Source organism: Manis javanica, chromosome 5 (genome assembly GCF_040802235.1).
Source record: "Manis javanica isolate MJ-LG chromosome 5, MJ_LKY, whole genome shotgun sequence".
In the NCBI taxonomy this organism is placed as follows: Eukaryota; Metazoa; Chordata; class Mammalia; order Pholidota; family Manidae; genus Manis; species Manis javanica.
This window is the reverse complement of record NC_133160.1, coordinates 140,674,049-140,700,127: the sequence shown is the minus strand read 5'-3', so window position 1 is coordinate 140,700,127 and position 26,079 is coordinate 140,674,049. Positions and strand designations below refer to the sequence as shown.

At 43.1% G+C, this 26,079-nt stretch overlaps 1 protein-coding gene across 9 annotated transcripts in view; it reads right to left on the bottom strand.

The window, feature by feature from the left end:
- Positions 1–117: 117 nt before the first annotated feature.
- The window catches only part of APBB2 (amyloid beta precursor protein binding family B member 2), a 381,148-nt gene continuing 355,186 nt past the window's right edge, over positions 118–26,079 (bottom strand). For all 9 annotated transcript variants that reach the window (XM_073237712.1, XM_073237714.1, XM_073237708.1 and 6 more), the window contains 6 exons: positions 18,257–18,371; positions 15,466–15,553; positions 14,551–14,634; positions 12,771–12,886; positions 10,994–11,173; positions 118–3,510 (listed from right to left, as the gene is read on the bottom strand). In XM_073237712.1, the coding sequence (XP_073093813.1) occupies positions 3,346–3,510; positions 10,994–11,173; positions 12,771–12,886; positions 14,551–14,634; positions 15,466–15,553; positions 18,257–18,371 (748 nt within the window). In that variant the 3' untranslated portion in view covers positions 118–3,345. The remainder of the gene's footprint in view (positions 3,511–10,993; positions 11,174–12,770; positions 12,887–14,550; positions 14,635–15,465; positions 15,554–18,256; positions 18,372–26,079) is intronic.

The window sequence follows — 26,079 nt, the reverse complement described above, 5'->3', positions numbered from 1 at the left end:
CAAGAAAAGGAGGAAAGATTAAGGGTTTCTAGCAAATGAGCTTGTATGGAATTGGCTTATAAATGTTCATCATAAAATCATAAGGTGGGTTTTTAAAAAAAGTAGCACTGCCAACAGTTTATCACCAAGAACTTATTTTAATGGGAATGGTCTAATGTCCCTTCATGCATTAAGACAGACACAAATGAAAACCAATGGTCCTACTAGCTATGGTTGATCTTATATCCAGGTGGAAACAAAGCGCATGTGGACATGTGTATCTTTTAGATGAGATTACACGTGTTGTGAAGGATATAAAAATGTGAAGCACCAAGCAGTGCTTTAAGTTTGCAAAGGAAAGTTTTTAGCCTCAGGCATGTTGGTTGTTCCCCTTGATGCTGCCAAGGTGCACATATATTGAGGTGGCAGGTCTGCATCTAGCTGCTTTTAAAAAATAAAAGGAACTTTAAGCATTTTGCTTTTTTTCTACATATTCCAATAAAAATGTAACTACAAATCATTACAAAAACACCTTTTAGGCAATGGATAGTTCACTGAGATTACTTAGACCTGGATACATTATGAGATAATATCCAGTAAAGATAATAATACATTAACACAATAATGCAGTATATTTCAGTAAAAATAGAATAAATAAAATAAAAATATTTGAAGCTGTATTTAACAGGTTAATAAAAAATGATAAGACATACAAGGCATAGTGAACATGGCTGCCTGATTACCGAATCACAGATATAAAGAATGCATAGATAACAAGTATCACTACAATATCAGGTAAAACATTGGCATCCTTCCACAGAAAAACACACACATACTTTCATACATACTTTTTGGCCATGGCAGAAAGTGTCTGAACATACTGTTTAACATAATTAATTTTACAAAATTAATTGCATTTAGTATGCAGAGCTATCTTCAAAACAAAGTATCTGCAGTAAAATTTTTAATATGTAAAGGCTATCATTCATCTTAATGCATCCTATAATTGCATATATAAATCAGTTTGCTATTAAAGCTAGCTCAGTATTCTTGCTCCTGAAAACAGAGAAATGTATGCCTTAAAAATTGAACAGGGGGTTCTGGTAGAGATTTCTAATATAAAAGTGGATTACTGGTCCAGAATTTTGAAGTTTATTACACTAAAATGTTTCACTGTGGAGATCAAGATAAAATATGATGATTGAGGTTTGAAGCACTTTTCAAAGGGCATAGTAAGGATTTTCTTAGTGCTGTAATTTCTAATGATTGCCTTGGTTACTTCAGAGAGAACAGTACATAGGCTGGTAAGAAGTGTAATACATTTCTAGAATGGCATCTTTTTGTCATCACGCTACAGTGCTAGCAAATCCAGAATTCTGTGAGGGAACAGAGGCAAAAGGCCACTTACCCATTCCATCATGCTTTCTGGTGGCCAAGTACCATGAGTTAGAATATCTCTACCACAAGGAACATCATCTCTGGGAAACCTTGTAAGCTGAACAGGCTCTACTGCATGTAGCATCCTGTCCTCTACAACACATTTGAGGCACACTGCAGGAAAACAGTACTAGACTGAGACGGTGACGGCTTTATAATTAATACCCACTGTGTGAGTCATTTGGACTATTTCCCTACTAATACAGGGAATTCTAGGATTTCCTGACAATAACTGGATATGCCCAGAGTAATTCTGTAAAGAACCTTCCTAACTGATGTGGCAGTTAAAAGCAGTATCATGTATAATTTATAAGCATAACTTATAACAGAGCTGGGAAGCATGGATCCTAGTTCTGGTTCTCTCTAGGTGACTGAACCTCGTGGTACTTCATGGTTTTATTTCTCTAAAGTGTTTAGTACCTTCTTTATTTTATAAGGCTCAAATGTGGTAAGAATGTAGAAACCATTTTGACAAGTATATAGCAGTGGATAAGTGAAGTGTTGCTTTTGTAACTGGGTGTTGTGAAATGTTAATTTGACATTAAAAAGTAAACAAGACTAATATTTAGATTGATCCCCTTAGCAACTTCCTTTAAAAATGTCAACAAGTCTAAATCTGTGTGTCTTTATAGCTAAGACTCTTTTCTATAGAGAAGCAGAAAAGTGTATTTTGGGGAAACTTGTTAAATAAATGTCTATTGCTCTTACGTATATTTTGCTCTGATAGGAAATTTTTAAATCTTGAAAATAAAATGGAAAAAATATAAATTTAAAAATATATCTTGTAGAGTCCAACAATTTCTAATAGTAAATACATGAATTCAGAAAGGTTCAATTTAATGTAATTTGTTGCCATGGACAATATATGTGGACAGACAGCTTTCTGGGCAAAAAGTATTGGGGTAAGATTGAGCTAGAGCAGAATCCTGGCAGAACATTTACTTAGAGGTGGACTAACAAACTAACGTGGTGGTGGAGATCTAAAGTATAAATGACATTTCCTCAATTCCAAATTGCATATTGGCTAATTATCAAACTAAGGATAAAAGGCAAGAGAGGAATATTTCATTTTAATGTCATTTACATAAAGAATGGCCATTGTGAACTGTAATTTTCTAGCTGCATTGTAAGGTATAAGGCAGAAGTTTGAAATATGTCCCACCCAAAATGCATTACGGTTTTGTTAATCTTTTTAAATAATCAGTTTGAAAACCATCTGGAAAGAAAGGCCATTTTTTGTTTGATTTTAATTTCTCAAATTTAGTTTGTTTTTCAATTCTGAAGTTGCGTTTTTTTCCCAATGTCCCACAAACAGCTCTAGACATGAAATGGTGTCCATGTGTCAGAGAGCTTGTCAAGGAAAGCTGCCAGTGGGTTTCTGTACTGATGCCAACAGCCAATTTTTGTCAACCAAAAGGTTCCATGTTATGAAAAGCAAAAACAATTGGTCATCAAGTATTTATAGCAATTCAGTGCTATCTTGTATGCAGTGGCTACTCCAATGTTGAAAACAGGGCAAAGCGCTGGAGGAGTTAAAGTTGCTGTGACAGATCCAGTCATGATGACAGTGAAATTAAAACTCAGGCATCATTCACTCCAAGGACTCAGCTTGGTTCACTAGGAGAGGGTGGCCACATTCTTTTTCGTGGATGTGAAGTGAAATGTGACATCATGGTATTTACAGTAAGAAAAGGACCTTCCACTGCTTGTGATGTAACTTACTGACAGCAAAAAAAAGTAGTCATGCTTCTTTTCATATCACGTGATGGTGGCAAGACAGAGAACATGCTTGTCTAACATTGTTGGGTTACAGATAAATTCTCAGAAGACAAAGCATCAGCGACTGAATGGAAGGCCTGGTATCAGTTCATCTTTAGTGGAGTTATTCAGTCTGCAGGTGGATGTCACAGACTCCTTCAATAAACCCAGCTACGGCGTTTCTGTGACAGGGCGTTTCTGTTTCAAAGTGTCAATGAGGGATAAGACCCCTCGTTTCACATTGGTTGTGACTCTTCTGGTCACCGAGTCTGGCGGAGGAGGTGGTCGAACTTTCTGTGAAGGCGGCCTGGCTACCAAGCACTTCTGGTATCGTAACTGAAATAAAACAAAAAGTGTTTACTGGTCACTAATAAAGCATCATCTCTTCTTTAATTTGAGTTTAATTCAGCACCACTACATTTTCTCCCAAAAGTTAACAACCCAGCTCCTAAACATAAATCCAAGGGTTTGTTTTCTTCTTAACGTGGGTGTTTTAATTCTCTTAAAGATGATTAAACTCAACAAAGATGATGTGGCTTTTTTTTAAATAGAGGTACACACAATAAAATGCACAAATCTTAGTGCGCAGCTTAATTTTGACATGTATATATACTCATGTAACCATTGCCCGGATCCAGACATCAAACGTTTTCATTTAACTTTCCCCCTTTCACTCCCACCCCTCCCCTATGGCAGCCACTGGTCTGTCTGTGTTTATGAGTCTATTTAGTTTTGTTCCTTTGTTTTGTGTTTTAGAATCCACATATAAGTGAAATCATATGCCTTTGTCTTTCTCAGACTTATTTCACTTAGCATAGTATCCTTTAGGTCCATCTATGTTCCTGCAAATGGCAAGACTTCATTCTTTTATGGGTAATGCTCCATTATATATACATACCACGTCTTCTTTATACATTCATCTATAAATGGACATTTAGGTCATTTCCATATTTGGGTTACTGTAAATGATGCTAGGGTAAACATTTGAGTACATGTATCTTTTTGGATTAGTGGTTTTGTTTTCTTGGGTAAATTCCCAGAAGTAAAATTGCTTGGTAATCTGGTATTTATGTTTTTAGTTTTTTGAGAAATTCCATACTGCTTTCCATAGTGGCTGTACCAACTTGCAATCCCACCAGTAGTGCCCAAGCGTTCCCTTTTCTCTGCATCCTAACCAGCACTTGTTACATTTCTTATCTTTTGGATAGTGGCCATTCTGGCTGGTGTGAGGTGTATCTCATTGTGGTTTTGATTTGCATTTCCCTGATGATTAGCAATGTGGAGCATTGTTTTCATGTGTCTATTGGCCATCTGTATGTCTTCTTTGGAAAAATGTCTATTCAGGTCCTTTGCCCATTTTTAAATTGGATGTTTTTTTTGGGGGGGTGTGTTGAATTGTATGAGTGTTTTATATATTTTAGATATTAACCCCTTATCAGATACATCATTTGCAAATATATTCTCCCATATAGTAGGTTAGTAGGTTGTCTTTATATTTTATTGATGGTGTCCTTTGTTATACAGCAGCTTTTTAGTTTGATGTAGTCCCACTTGTTTATTTTTGCTTTTGTTTCCCTTGCCTGGGAAGATGTATCCAGAAAAAAGTTATTAATGATGATGCTAAAGAGTTCACTGTCTGTTTCTTCTGAGAGTTTTATGATTTCATGTCTTATATTTAGGTCTTTCATCCACTTTGAGGCATTGTTTTTTTGTATGGTGTTAGACAGTGATCCAGTTTCATTCTTTTGCATGTCACAGTCCAGTTTTCCCAACACCATTTATTGTAGAGACTGTCTTTTCTCCACTGTACATTTTTGCCTCCTCTGTCATATATTAATTGGCCACATAGGCATGGGTGTTTCTGGGCTCTTACTCTGGTCTATGTATTCCATTGGTCTATGTATCTGTTCATTGTGCTGGTACCATACTGTTTCGATTACCATAGCTTTGTAGTATAGTTCAAAACCAGTATCATTAAGAAGATCACTAGGCTCAACAAAGGTATTATAGCTTTTTCCACCTTTTCCTTTCATCCATCTCTGCCCTCTATTTTTCTCTATATTAATAGGCTGCAATTAATATACCTCAAAGACAAAGAGCTAATGAAAAGAAAAGGATTGTGAGAGGTAGTGTTAAATTTTCACCAACGACTTGTACATCTGTGTATATGAGGTGAGTGCCCCTGACTAACTGAGAGAATATAAAGGGCATTTTGAATCTAGGCTCTATCACTTATGTGAACTGTATATATAACTTATACATACTTACACAGGCTAGTTATTAAATCTCTGAGTCTTAGTGTCTTCAGTGTAAAATGGCTGAAGAATAGGGATCTTTACAGAGGGTGTTAGGTTTTAAGGAATACTTGCAGAATGCCTAAAATAGGCCTAGCAACAAGGAAGGCATTCATAAGTGTTTGTTCCCTTCCCTATTTCCTGCTTTAATTGAAAAGGTTCATGTATTAAGATTTCAAGATCCATTTTATATACAAGTCTAAATCCTAATGGATTAATTTCTAAAAATCCACTAGCAGTTTCTATCCTTCAGAAATAGAACACAATTCACCTGCTTTCATATTAATGCAAAAATAAGTAATCCTTCAGAATCCTTTGTATCCTGGCATATTTGGGTTAATCTCCTGGCTCACAGCCCTGGAGGGGAGATGATCTAACACAGGCCAGTGGCAGAAAGAAAGCTGGGTGATGAGTGCACACCACCACATCTGCCTTCCGGTCTGCCTCCTTCCTGCACAGCCCAAAGGTGTCTGGTAAGATGGATGTCAGTTGGCTCTCTCTTCTCATTCCCCACCTTTCCCACCTTCTGTTCAACTTAAAACTCACCAAACGCTTTTTTCTCCTACTCTGAGCACTTTAAAATAACTCTGTGGCTGGTATTTTTAAGTACCTAAAATACTTAAATCTACTTAAAATTAGTAGGCTCTTTAGTACAGAGTGAAATAGGCTGGTTTGTCCCCTGAGAAGCCTCAACTATCTACAGCAAGACTGTGTCAGAGTGCTCTGTCACAGCCCATAAGCCACAAAACTATGAAATCCAATCATATGAAAAACAACTTACTAAGTTTCCCATGTGAGGTATCTTAGTAGGTCTGCACCACCCCACAAACCACACACTTCTAAAGCATGGATTTATAAATGGGCAGGTGTAGCAAAATGGTATCCTGGACTGGGGATTTCTAATGTATGTATGTACGTCCAGCGTTTACCAAAATTGTACCTGGTGAATTTCATTAAAGATCCCTCTGTCTTATGCTAAATATCACCAAAATCCCTTCACAGCTGGGCCTCTACTACACAGCTGCAAAATATGCCTAAAATAAGTAGATTCAAAAGAATGTGTTAACACCATAGATAATTCAGATGGAAAATCAGACAGATTTAAATAAAGAGGAGAGTCACTGAGTTAGAAATGCTGGATTCTGAGTGGAGAGAAAGGTTTGAGTTTATCAGTACACCTTGTACTGGATTGGCTGGTTGCCCAATTACACAATTAAAATGATAAGCAAATGAGTACAAATTGTTTCTAAGAGAGAAAATGAGTCTGGAAATCAGAAAACAAACTGTAACCAGTGATAAAGCTAATTATTTGTCATCGGCACTTAAAATGTATAATTAAGGCTAAAAGCCATTGATTTTATGACTAAAACCATCTGTTATGATCCTTTTCAATTTCATGAAATACCTTAATAATCACCCTCCATGTTCCCTTGGCTGAACTCTCCCGCTTTCTTCACCCCCCTCGGTTTCCCACGCCTTGGTCAGGCATTGCATAGTGGCTCCTCTGCCCCGCTCGCTCCTCCCACTGGCCCTGCTCCTTTGTGTCCTGGCAGATTTGGGTAAATCTCCTGGCTCACAGCCCTGGAGAGGAAATGGTCAGACTAACACAGGCCAGTGGCAGAAAGAAAGCTGGGTGATGAGTGCACACCACCACATCTGCCTTCCGGTCTGCCTCCTTCCTGCACCACCCAAAGGTATCTGGTAAGATGGATGTCAGTTGGCTCTCTCTTCTCATTCCCCACCTTTGCCACCTTCCGTTCACTTCATCCTTTTCCTTTATTCTTACCCAGCAGCTTACAAAAGAGAGAATTACCTCCACTTCCCTAAACTCCGCCTACTATTCCTGGATTCTTAGTGTCTACTGGCTAGTCTCAAAGTTGCTCTAATCCCATTAGGAGGCTAAGCCCCAACCCTAGGCTCTTGATTTACCACCAACTACATATATATGTGATTCCCATTAAATTGGCTTTACTGGCACATTCCCTAAAAAATGTATGAATCTCCCCCATGGTAAAACAGACCCCTCAGCACTGTGCTTCAAGGTACCCCTTCACTGTCAGACTCTGAGACTGATCTACTTTCAGGGCCTCCACCTCTTTTTTCTCCCAGCCACTTCTCAATCCAGTGCAATTTCCTGCTTTTATTTATAGCACTCTCTACACTAAAAGAATTTTGGTTTGTGTGTCTACCCCATATATCTAAGCTCCATAATGCACTATCTTAGTCATACTTGAATTTCCTGGACTCCAGCCCATAAATAGTGGATTGAATTAAATGAAACATAGTTTGCTTCAAATTCAGCTTTCCTCATCCCAGCCAGGTGATTCTCTACCCCAGATGTCAAATCATCTGCTCCTGCTTACTCCACCGCCACGCTCCTGGTGTGGATCCTCCAGCACTCTCATCTGGACCAGTAAAATGGGGTGGCTAGTCCCTACCTCCCCACCTCCCTACCTTGGCTGTGTCCTTTTAAACCATCCTCTACTTTGTGTTTTGTTTTTTTTTTTTGAGTACACTTTTAAAACCTACTAGGATCAGTTCAGTCTCCTGCTTACCAGTCTTTGCTGAGATAAACACTTTGGCATGACATCACAGGCCCTTCATGATATGGACCTCACCTCCTTCCACTGGGTTCCAGGAACCCAACCTGCTGTTTCTAGAAAACACCCGGATGCCAGACTTTGATGCCTACATTCATACAGCTCCCTCATGTTTACTAGAACTTCCTCAGTGCTTGGCATAAGAGGTGCTCAAAGGATATCTGTGGAATGAATGAGATTTTTTTGTTTGTCTGAAATCATATAAATGGTACAAAGAGCACTGGCTCTGTTACCCAGAAAACTTGGGGTTAAATGCAGGCCCTGTCACTTAACCAACTATGTGTCCTGGGGCCCTTTATTTCCTCTGATCCTGTTTTCTTATAAATAAAACAGAACAACTACCTAACAGCATTGCTATAAGGATTGTGTTCAGAAAGTAAATAAAACATTTAAGAACAACTCATTTAAGCCAACCATCTGAACCATCATTCAATACACTGTACTTTTTAAAAAAGTACTGTGTAGAAAGAAATAAAAGGCATCCAGATTGGTATGGAAGAAGTTAAACTGTCACTGTTTGCAGATGACATGATATTGTACATACAAAACCCTAAAGAATCCACTCCAAGACTGCTAGAACTAATATCTGAATTCAGCAAAGTTGCAGGATACAAAAGTAATTCACAGAAATCTGTTGCATTCCTATACACTAACGGTGAACTAGCAGAAAGAGAAACCAGGAAAACAATTCCATTCACAATTGTATCAAAAAGAATAAAAAGCCTATGAATAAACCTAACCAAGGAAGTGCAAGACCCTAAAAACTTTAAGACACTCTTAAGAGAAAGTAAAGAGGACACTAATAAATGGAAATTCATCCTATGCTCTTGAGTAGGAAGAATTAATATTGTCAAAATGGCCATCCTGCCTAAAGCAATCTACAGAGTCAATGCAATCCTTATCAAAATACCAACAGCATTCTTCAGTGAACTGGAACAAATAGTTTTAAAATTCATATGGCACAAAAGACCCCGAATAGCCAAAGCAACCCTGAGAAGGAAGAATAAAGCAGGGGGGATTATGCTCCCCAACTTCAAGCTCTACTATAAAGCCACAGTAATGAAGACAATTTGGTACTGGCACAAGAACAGACCCATAGACCAATGGAAGACTAGGGAGTCCAGATAAAAACCCAAGCATATATGGTCAATTACCAGACAATAAAGGAGCCATGTACAATGGGGAAATGACAGCCTCTTCAACAACTGGTGTTGGCAAAACTGGACAGCTACATGTAGGAGAATGAAACTGGATTACTGTCTAACTCCATACACAAAAGTAAACTCAAAATGGATCAAAGACCTGAATCTAAGTCATGAAACCATAAAACTCTTAGAAGGAAACATAGGCAAAATTCTCTTAAACGTAAACATGAGCAACATTTTCATGAACACATCTCCTTGGGCAAGGGAAACAAAAGCAAAAATGAACAAGTGGGACTATATCAAGCTGAAAAGCTTCTGTACAGTGAAGGACACCATCAGTAGAACAAAAAGGCATCCTACAGTATGGGAGAATATATTCATAAATGGCATACCTGATAAAGGGTTGACATCCAAAATATATAAAGAACTCACATACCTCAACAACTGAAAAGCAAATAAGCTGATTAAAAAATGGGCAGAGGATCTGAACAGACACTTCTTCAAATAAGAAATTCAGATGGCTAACAGGCACATGAAAAGATGCTCCACATCACTAATCATCAGGAAAATGCAAATTAAAACCACAATGAGATATCACCTCACACTAGTTAGGATGGCCAACATCCAAAAGACAAACAACAAATGCTGGTGAGGATGTGGAGAAAGGGGAACCCTCCTACACTGCTGGTGGAAATATAAATTATTTCAACCATTGTGGAAAGCAGTATGGAGATTCCTCAAAAAACTAAAAATAGAAATACCATTTGACCCAGGAATTCCACTCCTAGGATTTACTATAGGAAAACAGGATCACAGGTTTTAAAAGACATATACACCCCTATGTTTATTGCAGCACTATTTACAATAGCCAAGAAATGGAAGCAACCTTAGTGCCCACCAGTAGATGAATGGATAAAGAAGATGTGGTACACATACACAATGGAATATTATTCAGCCATAAGAAGAAAATAACTTCTACCATTTACAATAACATGGGTGGAGCTAGAGGGTATTATGCTCAGTGAAATAATCCAGGCAGAGAAAGACAAGTATCAAATGATTTCACTCATCTGTGGAGTATAAGAACAAAGCAAAAACTGAAGGAACAAAACAGCAGCAGACTCACAGAACCCAAGAATGGACTAACAGTTGCCAAAGGGAAAGGGGCTATGAGGGTAGGTTGGAAGGGAGGGATAAGGGAAAAAGGGGCATTATGATTAGCACACATAATGTAGGGCGGGCATGGGAAAGGCAGTATAGCACAGAGAAGACAAGCAGTGATTCTATAGCATCTTACTATGCTGATAGACAGTGACTGTAATGGGGTAGATGGTGGGGACTTGATAACGGGGGGAAGGTAGTAACCACAATGTTGCTCATGTAATTGTATATTAATAAATAAATAAAAAAGGACTGTGTTGGTTCCAAACAGCACCAACTCACACATGACCAACATTTCCTGATTGTGTACGGAAATTAATTAGAGACCAAGAATGGAGAATTCTCAAATTGTGACTGAGGATCACTGTTCTCCATGTGACTGGAGTCTCTATGGAAACTGGCTGCATCTGGTCCTGCTTCTTCCAGGTGTCCTTGCCTCTCGAGATGGCAAACTGCTTATCATCACTGATTCCGTCCACAGGAATGAGAGTATTATACAGTAAGGGAATACTTTAGAGATGAGACTTTTTTTCTTTTAAATTAGTAACTCGGCTTTGATTTGCAGCATACAAAACAAAAGCAAAGGGATGAGGGCCGAACCTGTCATGGAATTACTCACCATGCAGGCAGCCTGCACTGCCTCGGACACGTTCCCGGCATTAGGCTCGCACCAGAAAACATGGCACTCAAAGTGCTGGTTCCCAGTGTCCATGATGAAGGCAAAGGTGTGGACATCCTTCCCGACGCCCATAAAGGACAGGAATCGCACACGACACTCCACTAGGATTTCCTCTTCACTCTGCAAGACACGCTGTTCAGCAGCCTGCTCTCTGTGAAGCTGGGCAACAGTCACAAACAGGTTCAGATCTTAAATCACAGAATCAAGCTTAGAGCGGCCACACATGGGAACTTGTATTTAAAAAATAAAGCCAGACTGATTTAGACAGGACTGGTATTTTTCTAGACAGGCAAGTTTCTCATTGTGTCTGGAGAGGCCATCACTGCTGTGGGTGTCTGATTCCAGACTCCAGACTTGCCCTCAGCTACACTGCAACTGTGATATGTGTGTTCTGTTCTCTGACCACTACCCTCCAAGCCTGTGACCTCACTGTGGGTAGGAACAGTGTCATGCGCCCTTCTTATGCCTTGCCCATACAGGGCACCCAGTGGCTCAAAACCCATTCACCCCAGTGAACCCACTGGAAACCCCAGAGCATCATGGAAAGAAGCCATGGGATCTTCTTCCCAAGCCAAGCAGCACATTGTATCGTATTTCCCTCCAGACCGTGTAAAACAAAAAGTTACCAAGTCATTTTTTTCTCTTTCTCACAAACTGCTATCCATATGGTATCCATATGATGCAGGGTAAAGAAATGTTTAGAATTCATTCTTACGAACATATCCTTTGCAGCAACCATATGCACTTTTGAATTAGTAAACACACCCAGAATGTTGACTTTTGGATCACTAACATCTTGACTTATTAAGCATTCACTCAGGTGCAATGGAATTGCTTAACAGGCAAATTAAGTTAGTCTGAGAGGCTGGGAACTTTTCTTGGGAGAAATGATGTTTAAACTGAGATCTGGGAAAGGGTAGGTAGGTAAAGTGGCAGAGCTCAGAAGCAGTAGCACTTGCAAAGATGGTCAGGTAGGAAGGGGTGTGACATGTTTGAAGACTTGAAGAAAATCCAGCATGGCAGGCTGGACAGGCCAGCACGATCAGTGAGGGTCTTAATCCTCTTTAGACAGGGAATTGGGCTTGAAGGTGACCTGCTAGTGGACAGAAGCAAGGGGAGGCTGAGGACTTTATACAACAAGTGCTTCACAAAGACACCTGTGAATGGTAATGTGGTAAAGAGTCAGACTGTTTGCATTTGAATCCAGAGCCGGCTACGTCTAGCTGTGTGACTGTGGGCACTTACTTAACCTTTCTGTGCCTCAGTTTCCTCAATCACAAAATTGGGGTAATTTGGGATGAGGCTAATGCTGGCCTCTCTCAAGATAACCAACAGCCCCTGCTACTACTGACAAGACATGCCACAGGACACTCCATGTTAGAAGCATCTCCTGTGTCCTGGCCCCGGTCAGCACTAAAGCCTGAAGAGTGACCAGAAGACCAAACCCCATTAAAGAGCCATTGTGAGCATCACACAGTCACATCTGGCAATGACTTCAATCTCTTGGGCACATGAGAGGGGATCAGGAGCACCCGAACAGGAGCTTCTGAGAAAGCAAAGACATGCAAAGATCCAGACACAAAGAGCAAAATGTTTTTTTTTAATGTAGGCTATTTTAATCATAAGCAAGCATGACTTCCCAAGGGGTCAGGCCTTGGCTATGTGTCAAAGTGTCATGGAGCCCAGACAGGCCCCCTGCATCCATGGTCCTTCTCACCTTCTCACTGATGACAGTCACAGTAGCATCGGCCACATTCATGTTCACAGACGGCCAATCCTCCTTGCTGGATGAGGTCGTAAGTGTTTCTATGGCATTGTTTAGGGTATCCATTCCTGTGGATGGGATGGGTAATTGAAAAGGGTCCTGAACCTGTTCATCACTCTCAAATATGGGCTCAAATCACCCAGAAACAACCGTATCCAAACTGATCTTGTTTTCGTAGCCCTAGAAGACATCTCATTTGAGCATTTCATTGCTGAAAAGAAAAGAAATGCCAGCTTTTTTTTTTTAACGGACAGAGGAGTCACAGGAGCCTCCAGGGATGCAGTGTGTGACATCCTGTCTCGTGGGGCCACGGTCCTACTTTCTGTCTCTCCAGACCCCCCACCCTGGAGTGTATGAACAGTACTCAAGGCAATGCCAACTTCTTCCAGGCAAGGAGCCTTGGGCAAGGGGACGCAACAGGAGCCAGCATCTGCGAGACCATGCTGATCCTCCTTCATCTAACTTTGTACTTAAATATGGCCAAGCTTGGAAGGCACCCATACACTAGGGCTATGCGTTATTTAATGGGGGGCCTTCCCCTGAGGGTTCCCACAGTCACTTTTTGTGGGGCAGGGGAAGGGTGGGATAATAACTTTGAGATAAAAATTCACATACCATACAATTAATTCACTTAAAGTGTATAATTCAGTGGTTCTTAGTGTATTCACAGAGTAGGGCAGTCAACTTCAGAACTGTTTTATCACCCCAAAAAGAAACTCTGCACCTTTTAGGAGTCACCATCCGTTTCTTCCTAGGCCCCTAGCCCCAGGACACTACTTATTTAATTTCTAATTCTAGACTTGCCTACTCTGTACCTTTCATATAAATGGAATCATACAGCATGCAGCCCTTTGTGTCTGACTTCTCTTAGTGTAATGCTTCCAAGGTTCATCCATGTGGTGGCATGTTTCAGTACTTTTCAGCCAAATAAAACCCCATTTATCCTTTTGTCTATTGATGGATATTTGGGACCCACTTCTTGACTATTATGAATACTACTGCTATGAACATTCATGTACAAATTTTTGTATGGACAGGGGTTTTCGCTTTACTTGGTATATGGGTAGGAGCAGAACTGCTGGGACAAATGGTAACTTCATGCTGAACCTTTTGAGGAACTGCCAGACTGTTTTCCAAAGTAGTTGCACCATCTTACATTTCCCCTCAGTAGTGCACAAGGGTTCAGATTTCTCAAGAGTCGTTTCTACCCTTGTAAAGGCTACGTCTCCCAGCCTCCTTTCAACTTGGTATGGCTAAGCAACCAGGTGCTGCCCCTGGGATGTGAGCCGACTGCAGGGTCACACCCTGAAAGGGAAGCATGAGGCCTCCCTCAGCCCCTTGTCCCTGCCCACCAGCTGACAAGGACTAAAGTGTGTTCCCTACCCAAGAGATGGAAGCCCCTCTTGAGAAATGGCAGAGCCCTTCTGCAACCCTGGATTGTGCAACTCTGGACTGTTGGGTGAGTAGATTTATGTGTCTTCCTTATTAAATTGCCTGTATTCTGGGGCCCACATGTCAGAGCAGCCTAGCCTGTCCTCTATTGCTCTTTTGATCAGGACTGCTTATGTGCTCCGATTGGTGACAGTGCAAGGGCCTGAGTCAAGAAAAGGGAGTAAAGAAAAGATGCAAGGAAAGGGAGTGAAACAGCAGACCGGACCTTTTGGGGAGGGCAAACACCTCCTAAGAGCTCTCAAACACTTGCAAAGTAGAAATACATAAATGTTTGACATACCGACTGGTTTGTCTACAGGTAACATGCCCAAATACTGCACATGGAACTTCTGGACCAGCTCAGTCTTTGGTGTTGGAAAATCTACTACAGAGAACAAAAGCAACACATTTTTCTCAGTGGTTCTGACAAACACATAAAATCCAGCCATCCCTCTGTGTCAGGAATGCCCAGACCACCACCTGTGCATAATGTACTCTTTCGGGAGGTAAATGCAGCAACTACTCTATGCGAATGGCATCTCATGCACCAGACACTGGGGCTCTGTCAGTCAAAATCCATTAAACCTTAATTTCTGGGCAGGAAAGCATGTGAAAGCAGCAACTGGAATCTACAAGTTAAAGCAGCTACTGTCTCTTTGATATATGCTAAATAGCAGATTTTGACGTCCTAGTTGTTAGGTGTGCTTGATGCCGAGAGAAAAGGTAATCACTGATGGCACAATCATGAGCAACAGGGAAAATAAACAGAATCACCCCAAATAGTAATCCATATATATTAGTGGCAGGTGTACAACATAATGATTCAACATTTGTATATACTGTGGAATGATCATCACAATAACCCCTAGTTAACAACTATCACTAAAGATGGTTACCAAAAAAAATTTTTTAAAATATCAACTCACGTATTTTTAAACTAGCTGGTTCTTACCCCAGGCTGTACATGAGTTACAAAAACACTGAAGACAATATTTTTAATCCTATCCAATAACAACACAATTCATCCCGACCCTTTATGCCTCATCCTAGGGACACGAAGTCACCTTTCTGCTGTGGGAGGGCCCGGAGTACATGCTCAGCATATGGTTGTCGAGCTGAACACAGGTTTTAAGGAGACTAGAAAAACCAGGGACCCACGGGAGACCCTTCGGCTGCTGACAAGCCATCCCGAAAAAAGCAGGTGTGGCCAACCTACCTTGCAAGGGGACGTCGAGACTCACACTGGGTCTTTCCTGTAAGGAGCTGCATGCCAGGGCTTTGGCATTTTTCCGTTCGGCCATAATCTGAAGAAGAGAAAACACAGCTTTGCCTCATGGTTACAGATTTCATATTTTCAGCTATTCCAGCCAGTAAGGTGTCTGAGCGGATTTCACTTCAAAGTTGGACTGGTGTTAGTGTATTGCCTGACTTCCTCCTCTTGTATCACTGAAGCTACATGTTTTGAGAACTGTGCTCATTTTCTCTCGGGATAACAGGTGAATGACTAGGCCTCAGAGGAACAGTCTCCTAACTGTTTGGAATTTATTCTTCCATTCAGCAGGCTTTCACCTCCAGGGAAACCCACGCAAATATCCTCCGGCCACTGGTGGACCTGCTGGCCTGCTGTGGTCAGCGGGACACAGAGCAAGAGACTTCTCCCATGGCTTACAGATGCTGACTTTTAGGTCCCCATCAGGGCTCTGGGGACAAAGTACATAGAGTTCAAATCCTACCTCCCCCACATACTAGCTGAGTGACCTTGGGCAAGTCACCTGACCTCTTATGTCTTATTTACTTGACTGTTCATGGGGATAACATTTATGCCCCTGATAATAATGTCACTTCTGAGGATTAAATATAAGCACTCAGAAATATTAGCTGCTATCATTGTTGTTATTCTCCAGCTGTTTAAACCTGTCAGCTGTCTACTAAACTGTCTCTCTCCTGTTAGGGGCACTTACATCTCCTTTACTGAACGGTTATCACTTTTCACTCCTGTTTACACAGTGCTGTGCATTTAGGGCCTGAAAAAAACCCACCCTTCAATGGCCCTAAAAGTAATTCACATCTTCATTCTCATCCCAAATTTTCCATTCCAGGTGGAATAAAGTCATTTCCTCCCCAGAGCTCCACTCCGCCCATCTCTAGATCTGTGTCTGGGATAGCACGCAAGACAGCTGCTGACAATAATAAAATGAAATATTTATTGAGCACTTAATCTGTGCCAGGCCATGTTCTGAGGGCTTTCCACTAGAATATGAGCTCCACACAGGCAAGGGGTTTTTTTTTGTTTTGGTCTCTGCTGTGTCCTTAGAATAGTATGTGGCACATAGTGTTCAATTATATTTGTTGCATGAATGAATGAAGAAAATGAGACCTGGGGAGTGTGCTGCAATGCTGCAAAAGGTGCAGCCATGTTCCTGGCCTGTCGATGCAAGAATTGAATAGAAGCAAGAATAAATGTGGTGATCTCTAGACCAGCACCCATCCTACATGTTCTGGTCACCTGGGTCAGAGTGGCAGAGACGTGGGCTATTTCCTTCAGGGCTGGGAGAGGGCTCCTGGTCCCCACCCCTCCCTTGGCAATGATGGCTTGCACCTGCTTTGCTCCTGCTGCTCTGTTACCAGGCTGGGCCATGGTGGTGGCTGTGGCTGGGCCTTGCTGGCTCAGGAGGGGTTGTGGGAGTGAGGCTGGGTCATGACATCAGCCTCAAACCAGAAAGGTGATGTTCAACAGAAGCGATGTCAGAGCCCTGTGTTTAGATTCACTAAGTCAGACCAGGGAGTGGAAAGGCCTGGCTCAAGGAAATGGGTTACAGTGTTCTGGAGATTTGGCTGACCACCATCTGAACACAAGCCCGAGGGTGAGGCGGTGGAAAAGCACACCAATCACCTGAGCACTGTATCCTTGGAGAGCAAAGGACGGAGTAGCCCATGGTCTGTTCGCTGCCAGCTAATTGTGGAAACACTTCATTCCGGGGGAACCAACCAGACTCTGCCCAGAAGAGGAAGGTTAGAAGCTGGCAACCACATGATCTCAAGTGGCTGAAGAGATGGGGGTAGGGATGTTGGAGAAGGGAGGAGGCAGCAGGAGGAATCAATGGCAGACACCTGGCCAGCACCTCTGAATACACCAGGTACAGCCCACAGCTTCAAATACAAAGGCTGCCCCACAGTGAGACAGAATGGAGGGATCTTTCTCTGTTACCACAGACCAACATCTCAAGTAAATACATGCAGGGTCCAGAGAGGAAGACTGCTGGTCAGCAGAAGAACTCTGGAACAGCCAGACTGCTCAGTGACAGAACAGTCTCTTGAAAAGCCTGAGACTCTGTCATTTGAAGTTGATAGGAGACAGTGGAAATCAACAGAAGCTGAGGGTGGAGATATTTATAGTGAGGATTTATATATATTTATTTAATGCTCTGTTGGAGGGAAGAAGCACAGGATGAAGTTGGACTGGTGACACCCAGCTGTCTCCTCTCATTATGAGGCTCTGTGACTCTGGGTAAGGAAGCGGGACCGTTACCAGTGTGAGAAAGTGACAACAGTCCTGTCTACAGGTGGTCAGCATTTCCACAAGCCACTGTGTGTCCAAAGGAAGTCAGCGTGTGCCTGTGGAAACCTCCTGCTGCCCGCATGTCCATGGACGCCAGGCAGCCTCCTCTTACCTTTCCTTCCACTGTGTTTACCCTCAAATCTGCCCTGATCCCTTTCCCCCTTTTCTAGTAGAATAGGTATATACATTTCTGCCACTGGAGTTCCCACTATTCTATCCACCTATTTTACTCCCCAAACTGTGGGAGGGGCCGAGGCTGTACTCATTTTATAGATGGAGTGCATTTAGAGCAATGCCTGACACACAAGAGAACCTGAACTAATGGCTAAACAAGCAGCCTGTCTGCTTCTCCCTGAGCCCGATGTGCCCCCTCCTGCCCTTTCCCATCCCCTCCGCTGCTCAAGCCGTGAGGACGCAGGATGGGCCACTGTACCCTGAACCACCTTACCTTGGAACAGATTTCGTGAAGACTTGTAGCGATGGCTTTTGCTGGTGTGTCACATCGAAATACATGACATTTCAAAATTCTTGTATCTTTGTCTCTTGCTACATAAGCAAAATCTCTGCACAAATAAAAATTTATCAGTACATTAAAAAAACGAACCTTTACCAACACTCATTCTAGTTATAAATGTTAGCTGACCTAGTGGCCAGCGTAAAGAGTGGTGAACAGTGTACGCAATGGTTAAAAAAATAAAGTTTTGACAGATACTAACAAAGGAACAATTTTATGGATATTAGGAACTCATCCTGAGTAGAATAACTACAATGTTCCCCAAACTCAGTCTGTTTACCTTCTGGAATCTCTAACAACCCCAAATGAAAACTGAATTCTTTAGGAAGCCTATCTAGAATAACAACAGAAATGATTATAAATGTTATGATTACAAAACAGAAAACAGGCTTGAGAAAGCATGAGTTGGCATCAGTGATATTATGACAAACAGTGGTGTGGAAGCAGAAGAGTGGGCTCTGACGTGTAAACATGTGCACAGAGAATGGATCAGACACGCAGCTGCATGGGAAAGCTGACGGGCAATCACAGGGCTGGCTGGAGTGCAGAGGCACCACAGACTGAAACCCTGTCAAAGGTGCCTGATGCTGTCGAACACTTCTCATACTCTGGAGCTCAGGGCAACGGTGGTAGCATCCCACTATTTATTGTAGCTCCGATGCCATGGTGAGTATGCAAGCTGGCACTGAATTTTAGCATCTGCTTTGCTGATGAAAAGGACACTGACTGTGACATTACCTGGCTTCAGAAGAACTCTGCTACACAGCTAAATTTTCGCTGTTATTATTGGAGGACAGTGGTTTAAAGAGCAAAGTGTTTATACAAAGTCAATATCCCAGATTTACCCATCTGGAGCATAATGATTTCTTTGTGCATGTTGCTAAGCCAGGATGCTGTCTATGAATAGGACCACAGATGAATTTATTGTTCGTTATTTCTGTTAACGTAAGAACTGGCAGTCTTTTCACAGACTCTGGTAGATTCTTTCCCTGGCATATCCTTGGCTTCCTTGGGAGGGCACAGGGATCTACTCACTGGACACAACTGGCCACCATGAAGGTGGGGCTGCAGCTCAGGGACATCTTTACCCAGCTGCCCACAGGGACTTTCACTGAGCCGGTCCATGCGTGACGTCGATATCCGCTCTCCCCTACCTTTCATCCTTTCCTCATGTACTGCAGTTGGAGTCCTCCGCGCTACAACCACGAGGCCTTCCTGATTTCCCCTTTCCTCCTGAAAATGCCCTGACTCCACCCTTTCCTCACCAGCCCCACCGCCACTCAGGCATGCTGAGCAGGACTGCACCTTGGTCACACTGGCTCCCAGCCCTGGCTGTGGTTTAGGGTGCAACTAATGCTAAGTGAGCACCCTTACCTGCACTTAAGCCCCACAGGTATCTGCTTGCAAGTCTGTCCCCCCCAACAACTCCTTGAGGCTCTGTGAAGATACTGTGCCTTATTCCTTGCCAAGACCCAGTCCTGGCCATAACAGGGACTGAGCGCTCCTTCCTTCCTAAAGCATAGGGCCTGCAGCGTGTGTCCGGATTTCCTATCAGGTAAGCTGGCCCATAGTCAGCAGTGTGGACCAAGACAGCTGAGGGGTGGGTCTGGGCAAGGAGCTGGGCACAGACTTTGAAGGGTTAGCACAGTCACATGGCATTTCTGAGGCTTTTCATCGTAATCTTAACCACCATCAAAACAACATATTACTTAAAAAGGAAGAGAAAGTGTCACTATTGGAGACCATGCTCAAAGGAAGCCCTGTTTTCATCCCCCACACCCACCTCTGGCTACTTTTCTTTCCTAGATGGATCCTAAAGTAATGTATGCATTGCCTCACCACACAAAACTGCTTTCCTTCAAAATTTCATATTCAGCCACCATTTTTCTGAGGCCAAATCTCTTTGAAGTTCCTATGGCCACCCAGGAAAGTCCAAAAACCTTAGCCTGGATTCCCAGAGTTCCAAAATGTGTCCTACTAATTCTTCCAGCATGGGGCTCTCCTGTCTGCTCCAGGAAGAGGGATCCCCATGTTCGCTCGAGGTATCTCCCCTCACCTGGTGCCCACTGGCCTCCCTGCACCGCCTGGAGGGTGCCACTGCCCAGCAAAAGCCTGCCTGGCATCTGGCTTTCAGGATCTTGCTTGGGCCTAAATGCTTATAGTATTTAAACTCTGTACCACAAAGGATAAGTGCTTGTTACTATCCTTATAGTTACTAAACAGATCTCACCTGTGTCTGTCCTCTCTCAGGGACAATAAGGAACAGCCAGAGGGCACTGAATGGGTTTTAGGTAACCCCACTTCCAGCCCCATTCCTGATTCCACTGAGCCATACAGTGTTGGGCGTGGAGCCTAACCTCGCCTCTAAGTGAGGGTGTTGTTGAAAAACATGATTTTCAAGGTCCCTTCCTGGCTCTGATACTCTCTTATGTCAGTTCCAAGATCCATCCTGTTCTCTGTGACTGCTGGCTGGCCTGCAAGTGTAGCGACTGCAAGGTTACCACCAGGGATGAGGGAACAGGCCCTGCATCAATAAGCAATGGATCATTCCTATCAGACTTCAACACTGTGCCCTCTGTTCTTTCATATGCAACCCCTTAGGAGTAATTTTTCTAAAAATTATTATTATTCATCTTCATTTTCTCTTGGCACAGGAGAAAGTGATTAATGTCTAAGGCAACCATCTGGAACCCACATCTTCTCCAAGGAGAAGCTCACCAACCACAGGCTTTATTTGGGGGATTCTGACAATTTTTTCTTTTTAAACAGCTTTGTGTTTTCCTGTTCCTTTCTAGGTACCTGGCTAATAGATCAGGGAGGTAGCAATCTGTCAGTCCAGGACAGTCCACAACTAAACCTCTGGTGGCTTCATCTGCTTCGCAGGAAAAAACAAGTGTCTCCTCTCCTCAGTGTGGAGACCAGGAGATATGCCTGTCTATCCAATTATTCCCACGAGATACATCCTGAGTTACCCTGAAGAGATGACAGCCCTATCCACTGGGACCTGTAAAGGGCAGCGAAGCCTCTCCTTAAGACCCAGAACACAAACTGAACAACTTCCTTTGTGTGAAATGAAATACATGGCTGATCTAATCTCATTATTATTCAGAATGATATCCAAACATCACCCAATGGGCTGCTTTAAAAGCTTGGTTTTTCTGCACCTGATATCTAAAAATGCCTGTTGTAGTGACAGAATGATGACCTTCCCAAGATGTTCACATCCTAATTCCCAGAATCTGTGAATATGTCACCTTACATGGCAACAGGGGCTCTGCAGATGCGATTAAGTTAAGGATGGGGCTGTTAGGCCTGGATTATCTGGGTGGACCCAACACAATTACTGGGAAGGAGAAGGGCAATTTCCTTTTAAGTGAAAGAGCAGGTGCAGGGCCAGCAGCCAGGGAAGGCAGGCAGCCTCTAAAAGCTGGAAAAGGCAAGGAAACACATTTTCTCTTGGAGTTTCTAGGAGGAATACAGCCCTGCTAATAGCAGGATTTTAGCATGTAAGACTTACTTTAGATTTCTGACCTCCAGAACTGTAAGAGAGTAAATCTGTGTTGCTTTAAGCCACTATGTTTGTGGCTGATTTGTTACAGCAGCAATTGGAAACTAATACAGCTGCTAGTTGGCTTTATATTCTAACCTAATTATGACATGGCTAAAAGACTTACATTTTTAAAAAATATTCACTTCCACAAATGCCTGAGGCACTATATGTACCAGGCACCAGATATGTAAACACAAGCAGACAAGGTTCCAGCCTAAGAAGCCCATTGTCTAATGATACAGACATTAGTGAGATTTGAGCTGTATCTTTGCACTTAATAAGGACATCACCAGGGTAAGAAGGGCAGTGAATGGTTCAAAGACATTCAAACAAGCATGAGCAAAGGCACAGAGGAAAGAAAGCCCCCAGACTGTTTGGAAGAACCCACGGTCCTGTGCATTCACCTTTGGTACTGCAGTGGGGGCCGTGGTATGGTTGTAGGAAGGTTGTATCTGTGTCTACCAGGAGTCTGGCCTTTCCTCTGAGCCATCTGAGCCTTGTAATATGGCATGTGACTCATCTGACATGTGTTTTTAGAAGTTCCTTCTGGTGGAACAAGGTAGGCTGAGGAAGCAGCTCCTTGGGTGCTGCTGCTATGGTCCAGGTGAGAGGATGGACGAGGTGCAGGCTAAGCTGGCATCTGAGACAGGTACAAGAGGCAGATGGGAAGGAGGTGTTAGAAGGCCACTGCAGGACTGATGGTATGGTCAATGAGGGGGAGAATCTGGAATAAGCAGGGTCCCTGCTGGAACAACTGAGCACCCTCACACTGCGGGAGCAGAGGAGAGGGACTTGGTGGAGGAAGCTGAGGAACTCCAGGGTAGACAGTAAGTATGAGGTGCTTGAGAGGCTCCGGGCGGCCAGGCCTAGGAAGCAGGTGGACACTTAGTCCTGGAGCTCACAACTGGGGAGCAGTCGGGGTGGGAACGGGGAGCAGATGAGTGTGTGGAGAATGAGAACAGACAAAACAAGGCCTAGACCTGGAGGAAGAGAGGCACTTGAAGGCCTATGTCTGTTTGGGGTGGAGGTGAAAGCCCAGGCCAGGCTGGTTGCACAGACATCGGAGAGAGGGTTCCAAGACACATCTGCAGGGCAGCAGGGGCTCAGCAGAGGAGACAGGCTCTTCAGGCTTAGTGACAGGGAGGTCTGTGGTGGCCTGGGCCTCCTGGGCCTTCTCCCTAGAGACATTAGCTTGCTTCCCAGCTTTAGGAGACTGAGAAGAGTAAGAGTTAAAAGAACACAGTATGTCTGCCACTTTTTTTTACTTTAATTTCTCACCCTGGACCTTTCCAAATATGCACAAAGGTAGAGACGACAGTCAATGAACTCCCATGTCCCATCACCCAACTTCAACAGTGACCAGGATGTAGCCCAGATCAGCCTGTCAGAGAGACTTTTTCCAATCAGTGTTATGGTCCTAAAAGACCGTATGCTCATATGTAAGAACAATTTAACATTTTTATGAGCTTCTTGTATTCTGAAGAGGACAAGAATTGCTTTACATTAAACACGCCTCCACAGCTACAGCATTCCTCCCAGACTGTGCGAACCCAACTTGGCACAGCAGCCAGTCTCATGCAAGTGATTCTGGGAGGTGCAACATAATGAATCATAAGAAATACACATTTGGTCATTCATATGGCCAAACATACATTTCCCAGGTATATTTGGTCTTCATCTACAGTTGCTGAAAACACTGTAGGGTCTTAAAGGTGAACTGTGCAATGAAGCCCTCACAAAATCCCCTGAGAAGCACTTACTCATCTCTTAGATCCTGCTTCTCAGTCGGAGAGAGCTTGCACGCTTGGGGAACCAGATGCCTCCAATGTGCCATGGAGGATAGAAGCTCCTTTATTTGGGACGTTGCCCTGTGTGTCTCTTCATCTGGCTGTTAATTTGAATCCTTTCTGGTATCCTTTATTAAACTGGTAAAGGTAAATGTTTTCCTGAGTTTTGTGAGCTGCTCTAGCAAATTAATTGAACCTAAGGGGGAGGTCATGGGAACCTCCAATCTGTAGCTGGTAGGTCAGAGGCACAGGGAACTGCCTGGGGTTTGCGACCGGTGCCTGGAGTTGGGGGTGGAGGGCAGTCTTGTAGGATGGAGTCCTTAACCTGGGGAATATGGTGCTGTCTCCAGACAGCATCAGAATCAAGTTCTTGGACACCCTGCTGGTGTTCAAGAATTGCTTGGTGGTGTGTGTCTGGGAAGATCCCCTCCACATACTTACACACATTGGAATCGGGTCCAGGAGCCCAAACGGAGTCATATCATATCCCTATTACTGCTGCATATAATACTGTTGTCTTTCTATATGAAAACACATAGCAGGAGGAAAGAGCACCAGGTGCCACGGGGTGTCACACAGCCAGGCAGGCCCTGCAGTGGCTCTGACGCTGCGTGAGGGTGTGGGTCAGCCTGCTGCAGGGACATATTAGAAGCCCTCAGAGGCTCTCAGGCCGCCACTCCTCAGAGCCTCCAGTGGCCCTGGGGGTGCAGCCACCTGACTTCCACAGCACCGACAGGGTCCTATGTCAACTGAGATGGACTCAGAGGGGCTTCTAGACCAGCCCCAGTTGACCAGGTAGCCCAGTAGCCATGCACCCTCCAAGGCCTCAGTGTGCTCCTTTAAATCCACAGAGCTGGCCCAAATAATCTCCAAGGCCCACTCAGACACAGCTCCCATTTTCCCCACAACTTCTTCTAGGTGCTGTCCGACACTCAGCAGCAAAGACCTTCTTTGACCTTTGCTCCATTTACAACACTGAACTAGGAGCCAGTTGCTAAAAGAGGTGCTGGTGAGATCCCCTGCAGCCCGTACATGGAGCCCCACCCTATTTATTTCTTGTAGTCATAGGTATCACTGTGTTTCTTAAATAAGCCAGGAAGTAGAAGGGTTATAGCTGTAGCTGCTTGTGTCTCTTCCTTAAACTGTAGCAGAAGCAAGTACCAGGAATCAGCTACCTTTTGCCATTTGTTCACTGAGCCCTTGTGTTTCTAACTCTGTTCCTGTCCTTTTACTGTTCTCCTTAGTAAGTATTCCCAGAGTTACCAGCCTCAAATTTTGCCAGGGAGAAAAAAATGTCAGTACTTCTTATAGACATCTTACATGACAGCCTCAAATTTCTTAATGGCAAAGAGAAAGGATAAAAATTTCTTTTATTGTTCTCAGTTGAACAGCACTTTAATCTCCCTGTAGGGGCTTAATCCATCTTTATGGAAGGAATGAATAAATGATTCATCATTCAGATGGATTCTATTAAAAAATAGCTAAGACAGAACTACTCACCCTTTCCCTAAATTTATCTCCTACAACTCTCTTCTGTAAACAGAATTTGCTTATGTGTTTCTGTCTCCTTGAAAGGAAGGTAAGAGGCACCTACAGACCTGTGGTTACCCAGGCTAATGTTTCAACGTCCCGTCTACAGCAGCTGGGCCAGGTGGTGCTTATAGTATTTCAGTGGTATGAAATCTCATTTACTTAATGACTCAGTTTGTTCCATTGCTGGAACACTCCCAGTAACCAATATGTATATATATATATTTTCCAAATGATGAACTGAAACTTACCTCTCTGCAACTTTTGCTTGTGGGATTGAGCTTTGCTTTCTGGAGCAGTCCAGAATGAACTGACCTTGTCTGCCACATAATTGCCCAGACTTGTCTGGCAGTAACTCTCTCTCCTCTTTCCTATTAAACTGCCTTCCATCCAGTCTCACCAAAACTTTTCTGCTAGCAATCCTTACCAAGCCCCCCACATCTGTAACACCTTTCACATAACACATGTCTGCTTAGGTCAGATACATGTTGTTTGATGCAGGGAATTTGTGAAGGCTGGCACATGAGAGGCATTCAATTAACGGTTGCTATTACTGTAAGTGAGAAAAAAGAAGTCAAAGGAAAATCCCCCTTTGAAATACTGTCCTCTGATTCATGAGGGAGGGATGTTTTAATAAATATTCGCATTCATATGAATATATTAAAACTTCCTGAAATGTACTTTCCTTCCAGCTAATTTTTTTGTAGAAGCTATAACCCACCAGAGTTGTTACTACTGCAGATGAAGAGCCCCACCTGCAAATAAGGACAAATAGCAGCAAAGAGATTTGATCTGAAATCCACATTTCTAGCCTTTATGACAAAGGGCTCTCTCTCTGTCTACCTGCACAGGGCCTGGAGGGCGAGTTCTGTTTCCGACTCCCAGCTCTC